We start from the raw sequence: 23,098 nt of genomic DNA, 5'->3' as shown, positions 1-23,098 counted from the left end.
GAGGACTATCTGCCGCCGCCGCGGCGCCCCTCGCCCCCCCTTCCCCGCTCTCGGTCGTTCCGGCCTGCTGGGGGCGCTGGAGGGCTCGGGGGGCCTCTCTAGGCCCGGCGCGCTCGGTGGCGGAAGGGGCGGGGCCTCCTCGCAGGGCCCGCTTCCGCCGCCGCCGCCGCCGTCATGGAGGCTCCGGGCGGGCTGGAGGCGATGCGCGGCCGCCGGCGCCTCTCCTCTCCGGGCCCCGGGAGTCCCTCGGCCGGCGGCGGCTCGGCTCTGCCCTGGGGGCGCCTGTCGGCGTGGCTGGAGTGTGTGTGCGCTGTCACCTTCGACCTGGAGCTGGGCCAGGCGGTGGAGGTGGGTGAGGCCCAGAGGCGCCCGGGGGGAGTTCCGCAGGTCAGGCAGTCGCCTCGGGAAGCGGAGCAGCTTCTCCCCCGTTGCTTCTTGGTTCGGGGCTCTCCCGGTTTGTGGCGACACTGAGCCGTGCGGCCCCTTTGCCCACTTCTTCTCTTGGGTGGGACACTCTGAGAGAAGATAATATAATAAAATAAAAACAAAAATTATTTATTCGCCACCCATCTCGCTGGGTTTCCCCAGCCACTCTGGGCGGCTTCCAACAAAAGACTAAAAATACATTAAAACATCAGTCATTAAAAAGCTGCCTTGTACAGGGCTGCCTTCAGATGTCTTCTAAACGTCAGATACCCTGTTTCTCATATTTTAAGGCATCCCCATAAAATAAGCCATAGCAGGATTTTTAAGCATTCAAGGAATATAAGCCATACCCCGAAAATAAGACATAGTGATAGGTGCAGCAGCAATGCTGGCCGCGGCAGGAGGAGGAGGAAAAAAATAAGACATCCCTTGAAAATAAGCCATAGTGTGTTTTTTTGAGGAAAAAATAAATATAAGACGTGTCTTATAATATGAGAAACACGGTAGTTGTTTCTCTCTTTGACATGTGGTGGGAGGGGGTTCCACAGGGTGGGTGCCAGGGTGCCACAACCAAGAAGGCCCTCTGCCTGGTTCCCTGTAACCTCACTTCTCACAGAGAGGGAACTGCCAGAAGGCACTTGGTGCTGGACCCCAGTGTCCAGACAGAACGATGGGGGTGGAGACGCTCCTTCAGGTATACTGGGCCGAGGCCGGTTTGGGCATTCAAGGTCAGTGCCAACACTTTGAATTGTGCTCGGAAACGTCCTGGGAGCCAATGTAGGTCTTTCAGGACCAGTGTCCCCAGTCTAGCTGCCAAATTCTGGATTAGTTGTAGTTTCCAAGTCACCTTCAAAGGGAGCCCCAGGTAGAGTGCATTGCAGTAGTCCAAGAAGGAGATAACTTTAGGGCCACCCTAGCAGAAGCCTCAGGTGAGGCAATCTCCCCGGGCCAGGCTGCCTCTCAGAGCAGGTGCAGACATGGACTTCTGGAGCCTCCAGAAGTCTCCAGTGCCCCCTCCAAATGCTGCAAGGAAATCGAGGTGGCTTTTGCTGGGAGGGGCTGGACTCTGCCACCTGCGGCTCAGAGGGCGTAAGAAGCTGGTCTCCCTGCCATGTCCAACCGCTGAGAGTTTCTCCTTTTTTGCAGCTGGTGTATCCCCCTGACTACACCTTGACGGAAAAAGAGGTGAGAGGGCTGTGTCCCCGCTGCTGCCCTGGCCCCAAAGCCTGTGGGGTAGGGTGTGGGGGGAGGAGCTGCTCTTCACACCCTCTTCACTTCCTGTGTTCCAGAAAACAACCATCTGCTACCTGTCCTTCCCCGACTCTTACTCAGGTAAGTGGGTTTGGCACAGGGTCAGGACAGAGTGCAATATGGAGGCATTACAGTCATTGAACCCCCGGCTGATATGAACTGCTTTACTACATGTACAGTGGTACCTCGGTTTTCAAACACAATTGGTTCTGGAAGTCCGTACTTAACCTGATGCGTACTTAACCTGAAGCAAACTTTCCCATTGAAAGTAATGGAAAGTGGATTAATCCGTTCCAGACAGGTCCGCAGAGTACTTAAACTGAAAATACTCAAACAGAGGCGTACTTAAACCCAGGTATGACTGTATTGTGTTTTTCCAACAACGTCAAGTTCTAGGCGGTTGAAGCGGTGGCTCAACAGAGAACGGCTTTTCTATGGACTTTCTAAAATGCCCCACACAGATTCCTGGAAAAAGGCAGAGTCTTAATTGGTAGCATTCAGTCTGTGTCTCTGCAGTCACTCAGAATTGTTAGGGAAGGAGTTGCAAACACTGGTGTAACGGGTAGAGGTTCTGTCCCCTATCAGGATTAGTGCTATGCATCCAACCTGAATACTGCCCACAGCAACTCTTAGGCAGGGCAGAGGAGTCCTCTGCCTCTGGACTTTCACGCCGGTGTCCTTTTCCAGCTTGTGTGGGGCCCTGCAGTCACCCTGGACGATGGCTTCAGGCCTGTTGATTTTTGAGGAGGGCAGAATCCTCTTGAATCCATTTTCTCAGCTGCTCTGTTTCTCCTGCCCTGTCTCTGTGCATCCCAGGCAGCCTTGGAGACACCCAGTTCAGCTTTCGCTTCCGACAGTCTGGGGGGCAGCGAAATGCGTTGTTTGGGGATGACTTTGAATATAACAGGGAAGCTGCGGTATCATTACAGGTCAGTTGTGATATTTTCAGGGTTCAAAGCAAAAGGGTTGAGATGCTTGCCTTTGGTCTGGGTTTTTTCTCCACGACACGTCAGTTTTTAGCATTTCTGAGCTGTAAATTATTATCATTATTATTACTTGTCGTTTAGAACCAAAAATAGACTTTAAACAACTTACTTTAAAAAAATGTTAAATTTGAAATGCATCAATTCTGAACAGCATCTCTGGGGATGAACTTGGCTTTCTCAGACCACTGTTCTGCGGAGAGGCAGAAATGGAGCAATTGCCGGGGGTGTGTGTGTGTGTGTGTCAGCTGGTCCTTGGGAGAGTGAGTGCACCGCAAGACCCAGGCTCAGCATCAGGCTGAGGAGAAAGACCCCCGGGGGCTCTCCTTTCTTGGCTCAATCCCCAAGTGTTTCCTTCTCTGAGGGGAGAGCCTTTCCCTCCATGGGTTCCTAGTGATGCGCAAGCCAAGCTGTGTCTGGATTGGCACACCCTGTGCCCCTCCTGGAGGACTCGGGCCCCCATGTGCCAGGCGGATTGATGTGAGGGTGGCAAGTTCCTGCTGAATGGAAAGCAGTCTCTAGAGCAGGGGCCAGCAACCTTTTCCAGCCGTGGGCCAGTCCACTGTCCCTCAGACCAAGTGGTTGGCTGGACTATATTTTTTTGGGGGGGGGGAATGAACAAATTCCTATCCTCCGCAAATAACCCAGAGATGCATTTTAAAGAAAAGGACACATTCCACTCATGTAAAAACATGCTGATTCCTGGACCGTCCGCGGGTCGGATTGAGAAGGCGATTGGGTCGCATCCGGCCCCCGGGCCTTAGGTTGCCTATCCCTGCTCTAGAGGGTTGTAGCTGTGGGGATGTGGCACTGGGGCTGAAAGTGATTGTGGGGGGTTGTTCACAGACACTTCTGCTTCCCCAACCCAGAGAGACCCTGCACACTACTTTGGCTATGTGTTCTTCCGGCAAGTCAAGGACAGCTCTGTGAAGAGAGGCTACTTCCAGAAGGTGAGTGGAGGCGCAAGCCAAGCCTGGCCGCTCAGCCTTTTCCTTTGCACAAAGCTGGAGTCGCTCCTTGCCAGTGTAGGAGCTGGGTGTGGAGAGGGAGGCTGAATGGGGCACAGCTGTGGGCAGCCTGAGGAAGCACCATCCACCTTGGGCTGCCCATAAAAGGCGAGTCTAGAGGGAGAGATGAGGAAGATGTCTGCTGTTTCTGAGAACTCTTCTCTGTGGGTGAGCAAAGAGCTTGTTTGGACCCTGGCTGGGTGAGAACCTGGAGGCTGAGAGGGAGGACCAGGACTCGGTATTGATGTATAGCTACTTGTGAGGGACAGAAGCTACAGGCAGGTCCCTCCCATCTTAAGTACCAGCTCGTCGCCCAGCGCTAGTGCTAGTGGGGAGGGAGATATCTCCAGCGGCGACTCAGGAAGTGGTGACCGAGGCTCAGGCAAGGTAGCGGAGCCCATGCCCAGTGTGGGAAGGGAAGTGGGAGGCAAGGGAAGAAGGCCAATCCCGCCGACCTCGGAATTGCGCAGGAAACGACGGGGGCGGAGATTCAGTATTCCTAGACTACTTTGCTGGAAGAAAATGCGCGAATCTCCATTTGGAGGTTCTGACCCCTAACTGACAACATGTATATAGCACTGTTCTGCACTGTAAATAATCAGCACTGAATAAAAGCATGAAAAGACAACGCCTGGAGGAGTCGTTACTCTAGAGTAGCCGCTACCGCGCCTGTGACACTACTGTATCAGGAATATTGTATTAACGTAACATTTTTATACGTAACTACGTTCTTGTAATAAGGGACATGGGTGGCGCTGTGGGTTTAAACCACTGAGCCTAGGGCTTGCCGATCAGAAGGTCGGCGGATCGAATCCCCACGACGGGGTGAGCTCCCGTTGCTTGGTCCCAGCTCCTGCCAACCTAGCAGTTCAAAAGCATGTCAAAGTCCAAGTAAATAAATAGGTACTGCTCTGGTGGGAAGGTAAACGGTGTTTCCGTGCGCTGCTCTGGTTCGCCAGAAGCGGCTTTGTCATGCTGTCCACATGACCCGGAAAAAGCTGTACACCAGCTCCCTTGGCCAGTAAAGTGAGATGAGCGCCGCAACCCCAGAGTCCAGAGGAGGGCAACCAAAATGGTCAAAGGCCTGGAAACGATGCCTTAAGAGGAACGGCTTAGGGAGCTCGGCATGTTTAGCCTGGAGAAGAGAAGGGGTGATATGATAGTCATGTTCAAATATATTAAAGGATGCCATATAGAGGAGGGAGAAAGGTTGTTTTCTGCTGCTCCAGAGAAGCGGACACGGAGCTATGGATTCAAACTACAAGAAAGAAGATTCCACCTAAACATTAGGAAGAACTTCCTGACAGTAAGAGCTGTTCGGCAGTGGAATTTGCTCCCAAGGAGTGTGGTGGAGTCTCCTTCTTTGGAGGTCTTTAAGCAGAGGCTTGACAGCCATCTGTCAGGAATGCTTTGATGGTGTTTCCTGCTTGGCAGGGGGTTGGACTGGATGGCCCTTGTGGTCCCTTCCAACTCTATGATTCTATGACTGGACCTAATGGTCTGGGGTCCTTTTACCTTTACCTATGTTCTTGTAATATTTTGTGTAAGTTGTCTGCTGTTGCTTCAGTTTTCTGTATTAATTGGCTCCAGAAGTCCATGTCTCTCCCTCCCTCTCTCTCTTTCTCCCTCCTTCTCTCCCTCTCTCCTCCAGTCTCTTGTCCTGGTGTCTCGCCTCCCCTACGTGAACCTCTTCCAGGCCTTGCTGCAGCTCATAGCCCCAGAATACTTTGACAAGCTGGATCCGTGCCTGGAGGCAGGTGAGGAGGGACTGGTTACCCCTTGTGACCCTGGCAGGCAACACCATTTCCCAACCTAGCGCCCTCCAGGTGTTTTGAACTACAACTCCCAGCAGCCCCAACCAGCACAGGGGACGGGAAGCTGTGCTGTGCTGGCTGATTGGAGCCATGGTCCGAAAGGCCTGGAGGGCACCAGGTTGGCCAAGGCTGCCGGGAACACCGTGCAGAGGGGGCCCTTTTGCCTGTCCTGAATCTCCTGCCGGCCAGCTTTGCAGGGTGACCTGCTGCTCACCCCATCCCAAGAGGAACCCCTTCTGTCTTATCTCCAAGGCGCCCCACTCCCTGCTTCTCAGCCTCTCATCTCCCAGATACGTGGGGAGAGATGGCTGCCACTATGTTGGCCTTTCCCCTCCTCCCCCAGGATGGGATGGAAGGAGGCGGGGACCACCGCATTTGGGGTGGGGGAGTCCAGGGCCCCCTCCTAAAACGGCCTTGCTTCTTCCAGTGTGCAGCGAGATTGACCAGTGGCCGCCTCCTGTGCCCGGCCAGATCCTCAATCTCCCAGTGATGGGTGTCGTCATTCAGGTACCTGGCAGGGACGGGGGGCAGCAGGGGAGGGGGCTCTGGGCTCTGGGCGCTCACTCTGCCTGTCCCTCTTCATGGCGCAGGTGAGGATTCCCTCCCGCTTGGACAAGCCTGGCTCCAGCCCCGCCAAGCCCCAGAATCAGGAGGTGAGAGCTGCTGGGACTTGGAGGTGCTGGGGGGGGGGACCCTGCCATGGCACATACTTTTCCCTGCAGCACAGTAACCAGCGTTCGAGGGTCTCCCTCGGGAAGCTGTGGACTCTCCTTCCTTGGAGGTTTCTAAGCAGAGCTTGGGGGGGCCACCTGTCAGAGGTGCTTTAGCAACAATTCCTGCATTCCAGGGGAGCGGGGACTAGATGTGACGTGTCAGAAAGCCTGGGTGGCAAGATGCCGTTCTTCAGCTCCGCAGGGCAGAGATTGCCCTTGTGGTTCGGTCTGTGGGGGCCTCCACCAGGGGGAGGGCTTGTTGCTGGTCTCTGCCTGGAGTTGCCAGATTGCATCCCTCCAAGGACCTCTAAATGCCACTCGCTCTGACTTTCAGAAGACATCTGAAGGCAGCCCTGTTTAGGGAAGTTTTTAATGTTTGAAGTTTTATTCTGCTTTTAGTGTTCTGTTGGGAGCCGCCCAGAGGGGCTGGGGAAACGCAACCAGATGGGCGGGGCGGAAATAATAAAATTATTGTTGTCATTATTATGACTCCTCTTGCCCTTCCCTCTGATGCTAACCGTGACTCCCTTGTGATTTGGACTGAGACTTGAAGCTCCATTTGGGTCAACCACTGACTCCCTTCCTCCCCTCCTCTTCCCAGAACCTCTTGCCAGCCCCCCTAGTCCTTCCCAGCATCCACGAACTGGACCTCTTCAGGTGAGAGCACTCTCTTTTTCTGCCCCCTGCTAGAAGGGGCAAAGGGGGGCTCTCGGGGGAGCCTGCCTCCCTCCCCCTTGGCCCAGAGCCTCCCCAGGGAGGGGATTTTGCTTCAGTGAAAGGCAGCTTGGGTGGCTTTAAAGGGGGATGGACAAATGCATGGAAGGGAAGAGGGCAGTGGCTGGCTCCTAGCCTCCCCAGATAGAGGCAGGATTGCTGCTGAGTCCCAGTTGCTGGAAACCTCAGGCAGGGAGACCTGCTCTTGAGTTCGGATCCTGCGTGATCCCCATCTGCTTGGCCCCTGTGAAAAGAGGACGTTGGGGCTCCCTTGGGCCTAATCCAGCTGGTTCTTCTGGGGTTCTTAGGAGTTTTCCCCTCACCCTGGGGGGCTCCTTTCATCCCCCCCCATCTGGTGGTGGGAGCCCCAGAGGCTCATGGGGACAGTTTTGCTCTGGGGACAAAGCGGCTCTTGTCTCTGGGGGGCCTGCTGGCTGGGAGCCTGGGGAGGCTTCGATGCGCCACCTCGCCCCGCTTTCTGGGGCCTGGCAATAGGGGTGAGGGTGCCTCTGCCCCGAGGCGAGCCTGCCCTGGCCTGGCCCCACCTGCCCCCCTCCCGCTCTCTCCGCAGGTGCTTCCAGCCGGTCCTGATCCACCTGCAGGCGCTGTGGGAGCTGCTGCTTCTGGGAGAGCCCCTTGTGGTCATGGCACCTTCGCCTGCCGCCTCCTCCGAGATGGTCCTTGCCCTGACCAGGTGGGGGGGGGGGGGCCGCTGGGCGCCTAGGCCCGGTTTGCCTGTTGGGCTCCAGAGTTGCCCCTGGTTAAAAGACCCTCAGAGCCCCTTGGCGAAGGGGAGGGTGGAGGACAAAGAGGACCCCCTATCAGGGCAATGAGGGGGGTTCTGCCAGCACCTATAGCAGTCTCCCTGCCCCCCTGGTTGGTTTGGGGGTGCCTGTCGGAGCTCCCTGACAGACTGCCCCCTCCCTTTCCCCCAGCTGCCTGGCCCCCCTGAAGTTCTGCTGCGACTTCCGCCCCTACTTCACCATCCACGACAGCGAGTTCAAGGAGTACACAACACGGACACAGGCCCCGTGAGTGTCCGGGGGGGTGTTGCCGGGGGGGCAGACTGGGGGTTCCTAGCTGAGGATTGACCTCCCCCTTCTCCCCACCCCCCAGGCCAAGCGTTGTCCTGGGCGTCACCAATCCCTTCTTCATCAAGACTCTGCAGCACTGGCCTCACATCCTGCGCCTGGGGGACCTCAAGATGGCCGGTGAGGAGGGGCTCTGGGGCCGCCTGCCTGCCAGGATCCTGGCCCTTGGGAACTGGAGAGGGAGGGGGAGCAGTCCAGGGCTCAGCCAGGGCCACAGGAGCCCATGCCCGGAAGGCCAGCCAGGCTCAGGGACGGGTTGGCTTGCAGCTCCTTGTGTCGGGAGGGAGCACAGCAGCCGCAGCCCCCACCCTTTGGCCTTGTGTTTTTCCCTAGGGGATTTGCCCAAGCAGGTCAAGGTGAAGAAGCTGGCCAAGCTGAAGTCCTTGGACGCCAAGCCGGGTAAGGAGCAAGGCTCTGGCTCTGTCCCCAGGGGCCGCAAAGGTGGGCCTCAGGGTGCCTTGAGGAGCCTCTCGGGGGCTCTCCCAGCCCCTGCTGGTGGGGGGCTGCATCAGGTGCCTCTCACTCACCTGGGAAACACAGGGGGCTCCATGGCGTTCCCTGCGAAGGACCCTCCTGGCCTCACTTCCTGGGGGGGGGGGTGTCTCTGGCTGCAGGACTTTACACCTCCTACAAGACCTTCTTGCACAAGGACAAGAACCTGATCAAGCAGCTCTTGAAGGTGAGCGGGCGCTGCGGGTGGGGAGGGGCTGGTTGCTTGGAGCCCAGTTCCCCCCTGGGGGTCAGAGCCGTGCAGGGAGAGGCCAGTGGCCCCACAAGCGCAATGACCCCCCCTCCCACCTTGCAGGGCATCCACAAGAAGCAGCCCTCCGACGCCCAGAGCGCCCTGCTGCGGCGCCACCTCCTGGAGCTCACGCAGAGTTTCATTATTCCCCTGGTGAGTAGCGGCAGCTGGAGGGGGGCAGGTGCCCCCTCCCCCCAGCCTCGGCCTTCCCAGGGAAATGCGGAGGCCTGGAGGACAAGGGAGCACAGGGGGAAGGCAGCCTTTGACTGACGTGGGCATGGAGGTGCGTCCCCCTCCCTGTTGCCCCCACAGACTGGCAGCCAGGGCGCTCTCTCCCTGCCCTACGTGGGGCCTGGGGGCCTTCTGCATGCCCAGCAGGTTCTCTTCCATGGGGGGGCCATGGGAGGTTGCTGTCCTCCTGCTGCCCCCTGGGAGGAGGCTGCCTATTTCAGGCCATCTCACCCCCACCCCCCACCCCTGGAGCTGCATGACTGTCGGGGGGGAGGCCTCTTCTCGGCAGAGCTGAAAGGGGGTCCTCTGATTTCTCCCTCCCTCCTGGCCTTCTCTAGGAGCACTACATGGCGAGCCTCATGCCACTACAGAGGGCCATCACCCCCTGGAAGGTATGTGGTCGGGTCCCCCCCCCCCCGCTCAGTTCTGAGCTCTCAGGGCTGCCCTCTGGTGCAGCACCAGTGGGTCTTCACCCCCTGGGTCACCCGCAGGCTCCTCTGGCCCGGCTGCTGTAGGGGCCAGTCCTGCAGGGCGCATGCAGGCAAGTGGAACAACTGGCTGAGCGCATGCTCTGCGGACCACAGTGGACTTTGTGGCTCCAGCCCCCTGGCCGGAATGGGTGTCGCTCGGCTGTGGGAGGAGGTTGAGGCATGCCAGGCTGAGCATGGCTCCCCTGCATGGAAGGAGGGAGTGCCCAGTTTGCCACGGGTTCATTCTCTCTCTCTCTCTCTCTCTCTCTCTCTCTCTCTCTCTCTCTCTCACGTGCTCAGAACCCCCCTCAGATCCGCCCTTTCCAGCAGGAGGACTTCCTCAAGACCCTGGAGCATGCTGGGCCTCAGCTCACCTGCGTGCTGAAGGGGGACTGGGTGGGCCTGTACAGGTAGGCCTTGGGCTGGCAGAAAGCTCCCGACTGGGACAGCTCAGCCCCAGGAGGGCTCAACCAGGGGGGAGGTGGCTGATCCCATACAAACCCCAATGCTCTTCCCTGTGTGGGGAAAGCTAGGGTGTCAAGGAGCAAAGCAGGCAGGAGCCCTTAGGAGCAAGATGTTCAGCATCGGGGAGTTGGTCCTATGGGGGAACCTCCAAACTCACTCCAATCATATTTCGAAATAGTACACAATCCAAAAAGAAGGCTGCTTTTTCCCTTAAACTGTGGGTTAGCTGTTCACTCCTGAATCTGGTGAGAGGCCATTCCCTGGGGACCTCCTTTTCTACAAGCAGGGAAGGGGACATTGTAGCTATTAGCAGCAGGCCCCCTCGCCCGTCTCACAACAGCCCTTGGGGGCAGCCCTAGAGGAAGAGGGCCAGACTTGGTGTGGGAAGCTGCTGCTGCCTCTTTCCGAGCCTGAGTTGGGGTCCACAGCTCAGCTTTCCTTGCCAGCCCTGCCTGGGACCTTCTGCACGCGAGGGAGAGGCTCTGCCCCGGAGCTCCAGCCCTGCCCTGGTCATGTGCCAGAAGAGGACAGCCGAGGGTAGGAGGGAGAGAGCAAGAGAGGGAAGGAGCTGGCTCTGTCTGCATCACGTCACTCAGAAAATGGAGCTCCCTCTTGCTGACATCCCGGCTCCTTGGCAGACGTGGCTTAGGCTGCAGTCCTCCCCTGGCGCCCCAAATCCCCTGGCTCGGCTCCTTGCACACCCCACTCTGGGCCGCTTCCCTCCACTGGGTCTCAGCTGCAGATCTCAGCCTTGATAAGCGCCGGACCCTCCCTGCCCATCGCAAATGGGACTCGGCCATCCCTCACTCTCGGGGCCACTGAGGACTGGAAGCCAACGAAGGCCCGGCAGGCCTTGCAGGACCCAGTTTGCTCCTGTGGTTTAAGGACTAGGCCGAGCCTCTGTCTGAAACCCCAGCCCGCCCCCCCCCGTGGCCCCTTTGCAGCACCCACCCAGCCCCCTTCTCTCCCCACCACCAGGCGCTTCTTCCGATCCCCGAACTTTGATGGCTGGTACCGCCAGAGGCACCGGGAGATGATGCACAAGCTGGAGGCCCTGCACTTGGAAGCCATCTCAGAGGCGGTGCGTGGGGAATGGGAGGGCGAGGGGGGGGCTCCTGCATTGGGGGGGCTGCCCACACGCCCTCCTTCCGCTTGGGGCTGCTATACTTTGGGCAATCTCAGCCCTCAGGGGTTTGCTGCTGCTGCTGCCTGCGAGGCCAGCACTTTCCTGGGCGATTCAGCCTCAAACAATCGGCACTGGTCCCGGTCCCCAGTCCCCCCCCCCCCTGGCTGCTGCTGCTTTACCTGACCAGGTTTCCTGGGTGGAGATCAGAGCTGGGCTCGCATCACCGCCTTCGGGCAGCAGCAAGGCTGGAAAGGAGATGGGCATTTGCTCCATTTCCTTGACTAGTATTTCTTCGCCGTCCGCTTGAGGGCTTTGCAGAGTCCAAGCGTCTGCTGCTCAGCATTTCACAAAGAGCCAAGCAAGACACACCTGGGCTGGGCTCCTCTCCAGCTAAGTCGGGCTCAGATTTACCCAGACAGCCCCCCCCCCGTGCTTTGCAAGATTCCTAGCAGGTGCGCCAGAAAGTGGCACCAGGATCAGGGCCGCCGTTGCCCAGCTCTGCTCTGGGGGGGGGGGAGCAAGCAAGGAGGTGTCTTCCCAGCTGAGTCAGCTACTCTTCCCACAGAACATCCGGTCCTGGGTGAAGGACAAGTCTGAGGTTGAGGTGGTCGACCTGGTCCTGAAGCTCCAGGAGAAGCTGGTAAGCAGGATGCTCCCAAGCGAGTTGTGCCTGATGGATGGAAGGTGCTCAGATCAGGGCTCTCTTCTCGAGGGAGCAGAGCGGAGCCTGGCTGGCTGGCCTCTCCAGACTCTGGCCAGGCCTGTTTCAGCCTTGGGAATCCCCTAAGGAAATCTCAGGGGACCAGAGATCCCTCCGCTAAACTTTGGCATGTGGGCAACAACCAGAGTCCTGAAGGAGGAGGAGATCCTGTTGGGTCGCCAGGCGATGGGTTGGTGCCCGTCTGTGGGAGCAGGCAGGCAGGCAGTTGGCGCCTGGTGAGCATCCCCTGTTGCGAAATGGAGAGAGGAGCAGCTTCTCTCAAGGTGGGCACTTGGTACGTCAGAAAGAAATGGTGATACAGACGTTGGAAAGGACGGGCTGCCCAGATTATGGGGCGGCTTCAGTCAGTCAGTCACTTTTAATGACCCGATTCTGCCTCTCCCACTGGACTGGTCTTCAGAATATAAGAGCCTGAGACTGGATCAGGCCACAGGGGCCCATCTCAGCCAGCATCCTGTCCTTAGTGGGCAGCCAGATGCCCCCCCCCCAAGCAGGATCTGGGCCCAGGAGCAGCCTTCTCCCCTCCTGTGCTTTCCAGAAAATGGCGCTCGGAAGCATTTTTCCATCTGACTCTGGAGGGCAGAGCCCCCTCCTCCTCCTCCTCCTCCATTAATGTGTTTTTTCAAGCCACAGCCACCTCCTGCGGCAGGGAATTCCAGAGTTCAGCTCTCTGCTGCCTTAACTCTTGTGCCTTCCCTCCCCCGGCAGGTGCGCGCTAGGTGCCACCGCCTCCCCGTGAAGGAGGAGATTCTGCACCGGGTGGGCCTCTACATCGCCACCACCGTCGGGTCGCTGCCGGAGGACCTCCAGGCCGTCCTGGGCCCCCAGTAAAGGCTGCCTGGGCCGGAGGAACCCAACTGTGGGGAGGCAGCTGCCCCCCATCTTGGCAGGCTGGGCCTGGAGTGGGGCGCCCCGTGGGCTCTTGGAGGGGGCCGCCCTTCCTCCCCACAGAAGCTCTTCTGCCTGCAGGACCCTCTCCTGCCAGTTGCTGCGCCCACGTCTCCCCTGTGCCGGAGAAGGCAGAAATGTCTTCCGCAAGGCAGGCAGTGGCCCTGGCGTGAGCAAGCCCCTCTCCTTCATGGCCCTGCGTGAGGGCAAGAGGCAGTCCCTCCACCCTGCCCCCCCAAACCCCTTCCCCCCCCATGTGTGTCTGGATGTGCCTGCTGTGCAGCGGCAGTAAATGAATATGTGTTGGTCGTCAGGAGCCTTTGCTGCTGAGCTTTGCCTCGGCCATCTTTATTTATTGCCTTTTTACACCCCCCCTTGTCTAAGCCAGAGGTTCCCAATGCGGGGGGTAGTGCCCCCCTTTGGGGGGGCAATAAGATTCCCCGACGGGGCGCTGGAGGAGTAAAGGATCACCAGTCTTTGAAACGCTGGCGTCACTGGATCCAGTTCACCCGCTTTGTTGAATTAAACTCAGTCGTTTTAACAGGCTTTGGAATAAATGTGCAATTAATTGGTCTTGTTTTTAATTTCATTTGTTCTTCTGGAGTGGGTGGTGCAAACTGCTCTTCTGAATAAAGCTTTTTATAGGGAAACTGGCTGGCAAATGTTGGGAATGGGAATGGGCTGAGCTGAAGGACAGAAGCGAAGAATGGGCCCACAATCTCACCAGTGCTGCTACCGGTAGACAAGGGTTCATGGGTTCCCTCTTCACCCACAAGTGGGCTGCCTCAGGGCCCTCTCCTCTCCGCCAGCCTTTCCAGCATCTGCATGAGGCCGCTGGGTGAGATCACCAGGACGTGGACGGTGCCCCGATTGAGCTCCCCTAAATCGGAAGTGGGGAAGGCAGGGCACGTCCTGTGTGAGTGTCTGCAGGATGGATGGCGGTCAATGGATGGAGGTGCTGCTTCAAGGGGGCAAGCGGGTGGGGCAGGTCGAGGGGAAACCCTCCAGGTAAACAGGGCAGAGGCCATAGAGGGCTTTGGATTCTGCTCGGGAACATACTGCAAACCAGTGTAGATCCTTGTGGGCTGATGTTGCATGATCCCGGTAATTCTGTACAAGCTTCCCCCAGTAAAACTCCCTATGTAAGGCGTGCCTGCTCCGGGCCAGATTTAGGTTTGATGAGGCCCTTAGCTACTGAAGGTAATGGGGCCGTTTACGTGTCCAGCTGTCCTTTGTCAGCAACAAATGGTCACTGTTTTTTTGTTGTTGAATATATGCTATATGGTCATTGATGGACCTAACAGTGGTATTTGAGGGAGCAGGTGGGACCCATGGCTTACATCCTAGGAGCCTACACAACACAAAACACGGCTGCTGTAAGTAGGTTTTATTTTATTTGTTTTTTATGGTTTGGGGGGGCCAAGAGAGTGAAGCCCTAAGCTGGAGCTTGTTTAGCTTATATGTAAATCGGGCACTGCTCCTGTGCCCTGATGCAAGTGCCCCCCCCCCAGCTTCCTGCAGGTATTCTTCAATCGACAGAGAGCAGCGCTTGTCGGCTGTTTCCGTTTTGGCCATTGGGGGGCGCTGCGGAGCCACGAATTTGACAGCTTCGGATTCATAATAATAATGAATTTATTATTTATACCCCGCCCATCAGGGTATAAACGGCGGGGGGGGGGCTTCTGACAGGTTAAAGGGGAGCTCGGGGCGCAGGCCCTGATGGGAACAACCATGGGGTCTGGGGAAGCTTTGGTGAGAAGTGTTGTGCTTTAAGTAGGGTTGCCATATTCCCCGAAGTGAAAATCGGGACAGAGTTTTGAGCGGTTTGGTTTTGCTTTTGGCTTTTTTTTAGCCCTAGCTTTAAGGCAACATTTCGAGGCACTTCTGTGCATGCATCTCGGCAAGATGGGGCGCAGAAGGGCAGGCGGGCAGCAACGTCTCCTCCAGGAGCAACAGCTGCGAGGCTCTTGTCCTGCTTGCAGAGCCTTTCCCCCTGCGAGCTCCTCCTCCTGTTTCTGGCCCGGGGAGAGGGCAGCTCGGCCCGCAGCCAAGAGCCCCCCCCCCCACAATAGAGCACCTCGCGAGGGGCTCCTTGTTTGTGCACAATTCCCTCGGCTCCTGCTTTCGGGAGGGAGAGGGGGGAGCCTGCTGCGCTCGGGTTTGGTTTGGTCAGACTCCCGTAGTTTGGTCAGACTCATGTTGGTGGCTTCAAGAACACTGTCCAACCATCTCGTCCTCTGTCGTCCCCTTCTCCTAGTGCCCTCCATCTTTCCCAACATCAGGGTCTTTTCCAGGGAGTCTTCTCTTCTCATGAGGTGGCCAAAGTATTGGAGCCTCAGCTTCAGGATCTGTCCTTCCAGTGAGCACTCAGGGCTGATTTCCTTCAGAATGGATAGGTTTGATCTTCTTGCAGTCCATGGGACTCTCAAGAGTCTCCTCCAGCACCAGAATTCAAAAGCATCAATTCTTCAGCGATCAGTTTTCTTTATGGTCCAGCTCTCACTTCCATACATCACGACTGGGAAAACCATAGCTTTAACTATACAGACCTTTGTCGGCCAGGTTATATCTCTGCTTTTTTAAGATGCTGTCTAGGTTTGTAATTGCTTTTCTCCCAAGAAGCAGGCGTCTTTTAATTTCGTGACTGCTGTCCCCTTCTATTTGCCAGGAGGTGATGGGACCAGTGGCCATGATCTTAGTTTTTTTGATGTTTAGCTTCAGACCATATTTTGCGCTCTCCTCTTTCACCCTCATTAAAAGGTTCTTTAATTCCTCCTCACTTTCTGCCATCAAGGTTGTGTCATCAGCATATCTGAGGTTGTTGATATTTCTTCCAGCAATCTTAATTCCGGCTTGGGATTCATCCAGTCCAGCCTTTTGCATGGTGAATTCTGCATATAAGTTAATTAACCCCTTTAAAAAAACCTCTAATACCCCTCCTGATTTGCCCCTAAAACTCTGGTGCACCACAACTGAATACAGACCCTTCCTCACAGACTGCCTTTCTCTGCATTCAAAACCAAAATCACTCTTTGATACAGGGCCGTCTTAAGCGCCCCTGGCGCTGTGGAACAACGGATCCCTCCGGCGCCCCCCTGCCCCGTTTACCAGCGCGGTGGGTGGCCACAGGCGCGGCGGGTGGGCAGGCACAGCGTGGTTGTCGAACCGGCGGACCGGGCGGGCACAGCTCGCGGCGCGCTCCTGGCGGGCCGGCGCCGTGGTGCCCTGCACCACCAGGGGTCTACCTAGAGCCGGCCCTGCTTGGATAGAAGCTATTTCTCAGGTGGCTAGTCCTGGTCTTTATGACCCTATACATCCTTCCAGAAGGCAGAAGCTGAAAGAGACCATTTCCGGGGTGCACACTATCCTGCACAATATCTACAGCTTTCTTATAGCACCTGGAGGCACAGGGGGAAGGTGGCCTTCGACTGATGTGGACCATGGAGGCACGGCCCCCTCCCCGTTGCCCAGGGCTCTCCCCACCCTAAGCCAACTGAGAGGAAAGAAAAGGATGCTCTTGGAGACAGGAAGGGAACCCAGCTTAGTTTACTCAGAGTAGACCCACTGAATTGGGGGAGATGGATGCATAAAGTGCCCAGTTATGTGCAAACACCCTGCTAAGAATAACAATAATTTATTACTTCTATCCCACCCCCTTGACAGGGTTGCTCCAGTCCCTCTGGGTGGCTTCCAGCATAATAAAAGTGTAGCAAAAATGTCAAACGCTAAAAACTTCCTGCACGGCCAAAGCTCCATAGGCCAAATCCCACACAATGTTTTTCAATGTCTACCAAACACATTTCCACATGAGCGTCTCCCATCTTCTGTCGAGTAAAAGAACACCAGAGAAGCTCCACATGGCAGAACCATGTCAGGCGCTGACTCTTCAGAGGAGGAGAGGCAAAACAGCTCATTTTAAACCTTCAAATAAAGTATTACGATTTTGCACCTGAAAGAGGAAGATCTTGTACAAACGATGTGAGTGGTATTAGAGAGTTTGTGGCGATGGGTCATCTTGCAGAAGAATGATCCGTGGTGGCAAAGGGCTTCAAGCGCCTGGCAGGATGCGCTCCTTTTCCCTGCCTAGACCGTTCCGAGCCCGGTGGGCTAATAACTGCAGCCAGCAAAGGGGATGGGCAGCAGAGCCAGCAGGAAGGCTAAGGAAAACTTAGTGCCAACACAAAATTGTAGTTGGAAGGGACTCCAGGGGCCCTGCAATGCAGGAATCTGATGCTCACCGTAGGACTTGAACCCACAACCCTGAGCTTTAAGAGTCATGCTCTACCAACTGAGCTATGCCAGCTCAGCCGAAAGTCCGTTTTAAACGCGTATAGATTCCTCCACTAAAGTGTTGCATGGCGATAAAAACCAGAGTCCTGAAGGAGTAGGAGAGCCTTCTGGGCTGGCAGGTGATGCAGCGCAGGCAAGTAGGTGGCGTCTGATGAGCATCCCTGGAGGGAGGGAGGGAGGGAGGGAGAGAGAGAGAGAGAGAGAGAGAGAGAGAGAGAGAGAGAGAGAGAGAGAGAGAGAGAGAGAGAGAGAGAGAGAGAGAGAGAGAGAAGGAAGCTTCTCTCAAGATGGCCTGCCCAGCTGCACTTTTTGCATTAGAAGGACATGATGCTACAGACTTTTAAAAGGATTAGCTGCACAGTGCACAGTTCACAGGGGCGGTTTCAATAAGTCAATCAAAAGCATTTTCAGTGTATTAAACCAGGGGTTTCCAGCCAGTGTCTTCCTTCCTTCCTTCCTTCCTTCCTTCCTTCCTTCCTTCCTTCCTTCCTTCCTTCCTTCCTTCCTTCCTTCCTTCCTTCCTCCCTCCCTCCCTCCCTCCCTCCCTCCCTCCCTCCCTCCCTCCCTCCCTCCTCTGATGCCCTGTAGCGCTGTGACGGCGAACCTATGACACGCGTGCCGCCAGTGCTGACACGCGAAGCCATTTTCACTGACACGGGAGCCGAACGCTTCCAGCTTCCATCGCTAAGCAGGGGGCGTGTTTCGGCCCCCTGCTCCAGCCTATCCCTGCAGAGCCTCTTGGCTGGCCTATGGGGCCAGCTGGGGGGGCGGGGTTTGACTACATTTTGGCCGGCGCGGCAGCAGCATTCAAACCCTTTTTCTGCTGCTGCACCACATCGTCACCTGCCTTCGGAGGGATTTTTTTCTGCAGCCTCTGCTGAGCCTCATTACCTTCCTGCTTCTCCTGGGTAAGTATTGGCAATGTGAGAGTAGCTCAGTGCGTGTGTGTGTGTGGGGGGGGTGTAATTATTATTTTCGCTCTGCAGTCTTTGCCCTATCTCCGTGGAGTATTGTGTGCTGGTGTGTGGGGATGGGGGGAGAAGACCAGGCGAGCATAGCCATAGCTGCCAAGTTTTCGCTTTTCTCGCGAGGAAGCCTATTCAGCATAAGGGAAAATCCCTGTAAAAAAGGGATAACTTGGCAGCTATGGTTACAGGTAGGTAGCCGTGTTGGTCTGGATCGAAGTAAAATAAAAAAAATTCCTTCAGTAGCACCTTAAAGACCAACTAAGTTTTTATTTTGGTATGAGCTTTCGTGTGCATGCACGTATCTGAAGAAGTGTGCATGCACACGAAAGCTCATACCAAAATAAAAACTTAGTTGGTCTTTAAGGTGCTACTGAAGGAATTTTTTTTATTTTGGCAGCTATGAGCATAGCTGAGCGTGAGGGAGGGGGCTGTTTGACTGTTCACGCTTTCTGTGAAGGTCTTTCGGGCTTGCATTAATTTCTCTGTGCTGCTGGTTGCTGCCTCCCCGCCTCTTTTATCCCCCCCCCCTTTCAATTTGACTGCCCCCCACCCTAAGTCCGCTAATTTCGCGTTTAGTGGGGTTTCCCCTGCTTTGCCAATTGTTTTGGTGCTTGAGTTCTGGACTGGAGGATTCCCTACCTGGGGGAATTTCTTGCAAGCAGCTGCCCTCTCCTCTGGGTCATTGCTGGGGTGGGTGTGTGGATGCTATTGAGAGGAATACTCAGCCTCCTTTATTTTTTTTGATTCCTAAAACTTTTAAGCATCTCTGCAGCCCCTTCCCGGCAACTTAATTACTCCTTGGTTATCATACCAAGTTCTTGGCTGGGAACAGTAATTGTTTTTTTTTCCTGCTGGGTACTTAAGGCCACATTGTGCAACTCTGCTGGATACTTAACGCCTATCAGCCGGCTACATTGAATCGCTTGTGCCTGCATAGCAACAGTAATGCTTCTCATTTGCAAAATAAAAAAATTCCTTCAGTAGCACCTTAAAGACCAACTAAGTTTATATTTTGGTATGAGCTTTCGTGTGCATGCACACTTCTTCAGATACACACTTCTTCTCATTTGGTACTGCTAAGTTCCTCAATTTATTTTAGTTCCCGTGTTTGCAATAATTGCTTTTTGCAACTTACATAGCTGCCAAGTTATCCCTTTTTTAAAGGGATTTTCCCTTATGCTGAATAGGCTTCCTTGCGAGAAAAGGGAAAACTTGGCAGCTATGTTGCTTTATCCTTGACCTGAGTGGCTTGTGTTATATTTGACAACATTGCTGAGTTTTCAAATTTAATTTTGCTTTAACTTATATACTTATTAGTTTGACGTTCTGCATTTGGTTTAAAGGAGAATTGGCCAGTGGGCTGGCTGTTTTTTTCTAGAACTCTTTCACAGGACAATTTTACAGTACAATAGTAAATTTATGTGTTTAGTTTCCACGATAATAACATATATTAGTATTAAATATATGGAAATTTATTATACAAATTAATAATTATATCGCAAGTGCAGCTACTGCTAGTGAAAATCTCATGCATTTTCCTTTCTATAGATAATTTAAAAAATTTAACCAATATTTTTATTATTACCACTTTATTTCCCCACCCTCCTCGTTTCCCCCCCTTAGCTAGACTTTTTACCATTTAAATTTTTCTTCCCACATTTTTTACCATTATTATTATTATTATTACGTTTACTTTTTAACTTCATTTTTTTTTAAATCCCCCTTTCCCCCCTCCCCCCAATATCAACACTTCTACATCACTATTATCACCCATCTCCCACTTTTAATACATAGACTCCCCCCTTCATTTTATACACCAAATCCCCTCCTTTACTCATCTCCTCCTTATCATCCTCACCTACCCCACTTCTCACCCCCCACTCCCACTTTTGTCACTGTTGTTTGACTGCTGGTTGGCCTGCCATTAAATTAAAACCTGCTTGTCTGACTGTTTTTGAGAGGAGAGCCTTTTCCCTCCCCCTCCCCACCCCTTATCTTTTTTAAAATAATAATAAGTAAAATACTGCGGTAGAAGGCTGGGTGGAACAAAGCTGGGAAGCTGTTAAAAATCTGAGAGACTGAAGCAGGAGATCGGTGGGCGCAAAAAAAAACAACCGCAAGGGAAAGAGGGGGGTCAATCCCAATGCATTTTAAAACTCCTCTCTCAAGGAGTGGGAGTGAGGGGAGAGGTGGGCTGAAGAGGGCCATGAGGAAGGCCTGAGCCCAGAGTCCCACTCATAGCTGCCAAGTATCCCGTATCCGCCGGGAAAACCCCTTTTTTCTTACCGTTTCCCGGCGGTCTCCCGTTTGGTGGAAAATCCCGGTATTGTCCCTTAAATTGGCTTCTGCCCGGCGGCCATTTTTCTGGTGCCGCTTTGCCCTTCTATGGGCACCAGAAAATGGCGGCGCCAGAAGTCGCTTCCGCACATGACCGGAAGTTGCGTGACGCGACTTCCGGTGGCGCTTCGCCCTTCTATGGGCATCAGAAAATGGCGCCGCCGGCGCCAGAAGTCGCTTTTACGTGTTTCCGGTCATGCGCGGAAGCGACTTCCGGCGCCGGCGGCGCCATTTTCTGGTGCCCATAGAAGGGCGAAGCGCCACCGGAAGTTGCGTCACGCAACTTCCGGTCATGCGCGCGCTGCCGATCCCGGATATTTACGACCCGGACTTGGCAGCTATGGTCCCACTGGGAAAGCCCTCTGGGTTTTGCCTTATTTTTCCCCTTTTTATTTTTATTTTTAAAAAACTTTAATAATTTTTTCTCTCCCCTTTTTCCTTTTTTTTTAAAAAAAAAACATCGTGAAATTATGGTTTTTTCTCAAAGTGACACACGACCTGAGTTATGCTCGGTTTTTTGGCAAAATTTGACACACCAAGCTCAAAAGGTTGCCCTCTAGCGTCTCTACCTCCCAAAGACTTCTGTGGCTGTTTGTTGCAGCAGCCCTGGCTGCAAGCTCCCTGGGCAAATGGTCCTCTGGGGCTGGCCAGGGGGTGCTGGTTGCCAGGAGCTGAGGCAGCCTCAGAGTAAACAAGCAGGTGGGTGAGGGAGCCCAGCCAGCCAGTCCACCAGCCCTTGCTCTTGGGGCCGGGCAGACAAGTGGGAGGCCAGGCCGGCAGGCGCTCTGCCGGCCTTCCTTGTGCTTGCTGTGTGTGGTGCCTGCCTGGGAGCCGAGGGTCCGGTGCGGAAGGGGAGCTGCTGCCTCCCAAGGTGAGTAAGGGGGTGGCCTCGCTTTCACCTTTGGCCTGTCTCTGTCAGGCCACCAAGACTGGGGCCATCCTCTTTCCAGGCCCCTGTAAGGCGGTGTGAGGAGGCACCTCTCTTTGGGGTGGGGCTCAGAGACCGGGGGGTGGCAGTGGCTGGCTGGAGGGCTCTCGAGGAGAGGGGAGGAAGATGAAGGAACACTTTACAAGAGAGGAAGTTTGACAAGGGGGGAAGGGCTGCTGGCTCTGCGGCCAAGGAGTGACCTAGCTGGGCCCCTGAGCCCCACAGGCAGCTGCAGAAAGAAGGTAGTCAGTCAGAGCCGTCTTTCCCATAGGGCTTAGTGATACGTTGTGCCAGGGCGCCAGCCTTTCAGGGGTGCCCCAGTGAGTGGGGGGAAGCTGTGTGGCTTTGCCGGTGGCCTCCCCTTTCCCTGCACGCCCGCCAGCTGTGCCTCACCAACAATATGGCTGACGGGCACGCAGCTTGCCTGCCAAGCCTCCCTCCCTCCCCCCACACCCCCAGTATTCCCTCCGTGAAAGTAGCATTTATTACTACTCTGGAGGAGGAGGCAGCAGTAAGATGAACATTTGGGGGCGCTGGGTTGATCTTTGCACCCCGGCACCGCATTTGCTAAAGACGGCCCTTTAGTCAGTCAAGGGAGCCGCTCTGGTCAAAACTGGAGTATCTTCAGAAGACCTGATTCTGCCTCTCCTAGTGGACTGAACTTAGGACAGGCTTCTCCAAACTGCGGCCCTCCAGATGTTTTGGTCTACAACTCCCATGACCCCTAGCTAAGAGGACCTGTGGTCAGGGATGATGGGAATTGTAGTCCAAAACATCTGGAGGGCTGAAGTTTGGGGATGCCTGACTTAGGACATAGGAAGCTGCTGGATCAGGCCAGTTGCCCATCTAGGCCAGCATCCTGCTTCACAGTGACCAACCAATGCCCCCATTGGGAAGCCCCAAAGCAGGGTTGGTGCCCCAGAGCCCTCTCCCCTCCTGCCTCTGGCTCAGAAGCTTGCTGCTTCCACCTACGGAAGCAGCGGCTGCTCCTGCCTTCACCCCCAGGTTCTCCTGGGCTGGGGGTGCTGAGCAGAGCCCTGTCCTGCCTGGGAAGAAAGAAGTCCTATGAAGGAGACAAGCAGCTTGGTCTGCCCCACTTGCCATCTCTCTCTGCCCCCAGCAGACAAGGGCTGCTAGCCGGGCTCCTTATCCTCCCTCTGAAACTTGTCCCTCCCTGCCTCCAGCCAGGCTTTGTCCCCGGGGCCCAGCAGAATATTTATTAGGAAAGTATTCTGATGGGTCTCAAACCCTTTAACTAATGGCCTGAGAGGAAAGCGGAGGCAGGCACAGGCACAATGTCAAAAGGAATAAATATAAGCTGGCCTATTGATGGGGAGTTGGGCTTTTAGAGCCAGCCCCAATTTTCTTACAGGTGTGTTAAGAAGCCATGTGGGGCTGAGTCCTGGTGTGCAAAGGCACTCTCTCCTCCCGTTCTGCGTGGCATCAGATAGCACAGTGAAAGCTCCGCATGCTGAAGCAGTCTACCTCTGAAGCTCCCCCGCCTTTTGGGCAGCCCCTGTAGGAAGCAGAGGGCTGGGCTGGGTGTGTCTGGGCTGCTTCCTGAGGTGTCTAGCGTCGGGGCTAATCCTGCCACTGGCAAAATTACTGGGAAAAAATCCTTACAAGCCCAGAGCTGGAGGGGTTTGCACCCTCTGCCCCACCCTGGAGGGAAAGAGAAGCAGAGCTGGGCCCTGCCTGAATCTCACAGCATTTCTTGCAGATTTTAGCAGAGGTTGGATGGCTGACTGTGGGGAATTTTTGAGCTAAGATTCCTGCATTGCAGGGGGTTGGACCAGATGTCCCTGGGGGTCCCATGTTCCTGCCAGCCAGGTTGTTGTTGTTTAGTCGTTTAGTCGTGTCCGACTCTTCGTGACCCCATGGACCATAGCACGCCAGGCACTCCTGTCTTCCACTGCCTCCCGCAGTTTGGTCA

The 23,098-nt window shown here is 55.2% G+C and overlaps 1 protein-coding gene across 2 annotated transcripts; it reads left to right on the top strand.

Annotated features, from left to right (window-relative positions):
• The first annotated feature begins 140 nt into the window (after positions 1–140).
• Positions 141–13,371, top strand: DENND6B (DENN domain containing 6B). 2 transcript variants are annotated; one of them, XM_060279365.1, is made up of 20 exons: positions 141–387; positions 1,573–1,611; positions 1,716–1,758; positions 2,494–2,606; positions 3,530–3,610; positions 5,319–5,424; positions 5,909–5,988; positions 6,072–6,134; positions 6,796–6,851; positions 7,480–7,602; positions 7,844–7,939; positions 8,025–8,119; positions 8,333–8,398; positions 8,614–8,678; positions 8,805–8,894; positions 9,311–9,364; positions 9,743–9,852; positions 10,886–10,988; positions 11,599–11,673; positions 12,463–13,371. In XM_060279365.1, the coding sequence occupies exons 1-20, from the start codon at positions 175–177 to the stop codon at positions 12,583–12,585; spliced, it is 1,794 nt and encodes a 597-aa protein (XP_060135348.1). In that variant the 5' UTR covers positions 141–174; the 3' UTR covers positions 12,586–13,371. The 2 variants fall into 2 exon arrangements, with proteins under 2 accessions (XP_060135348.1, XP_060135347.1); XM_060279364.1 differs by having other exon boundaries at positions 154–348.
• Positions 13,372–23,098: the final 9,727 nt, after the last annotated feature.

The sequence above is a fragment of the Zootoca vivipara genome, chromosome 10, assembly GCF_963506605.1.
Source record: "Zootoca vivipara chromosome 10, rZooViv1.1, whole genome shotgun sequence".
Taxonomy (NCBI): domain Eukaryota; kingdom Metazoa; phylum Chordata; class Lepidosauria; order Squamata; family Lacertidae; genus Zootoca; species Zootoca vivipara.
Note: the sequence above shows the minus strand (reverse complement) of the source record. Positions and strands in the feature narration are given on the sequence as shown.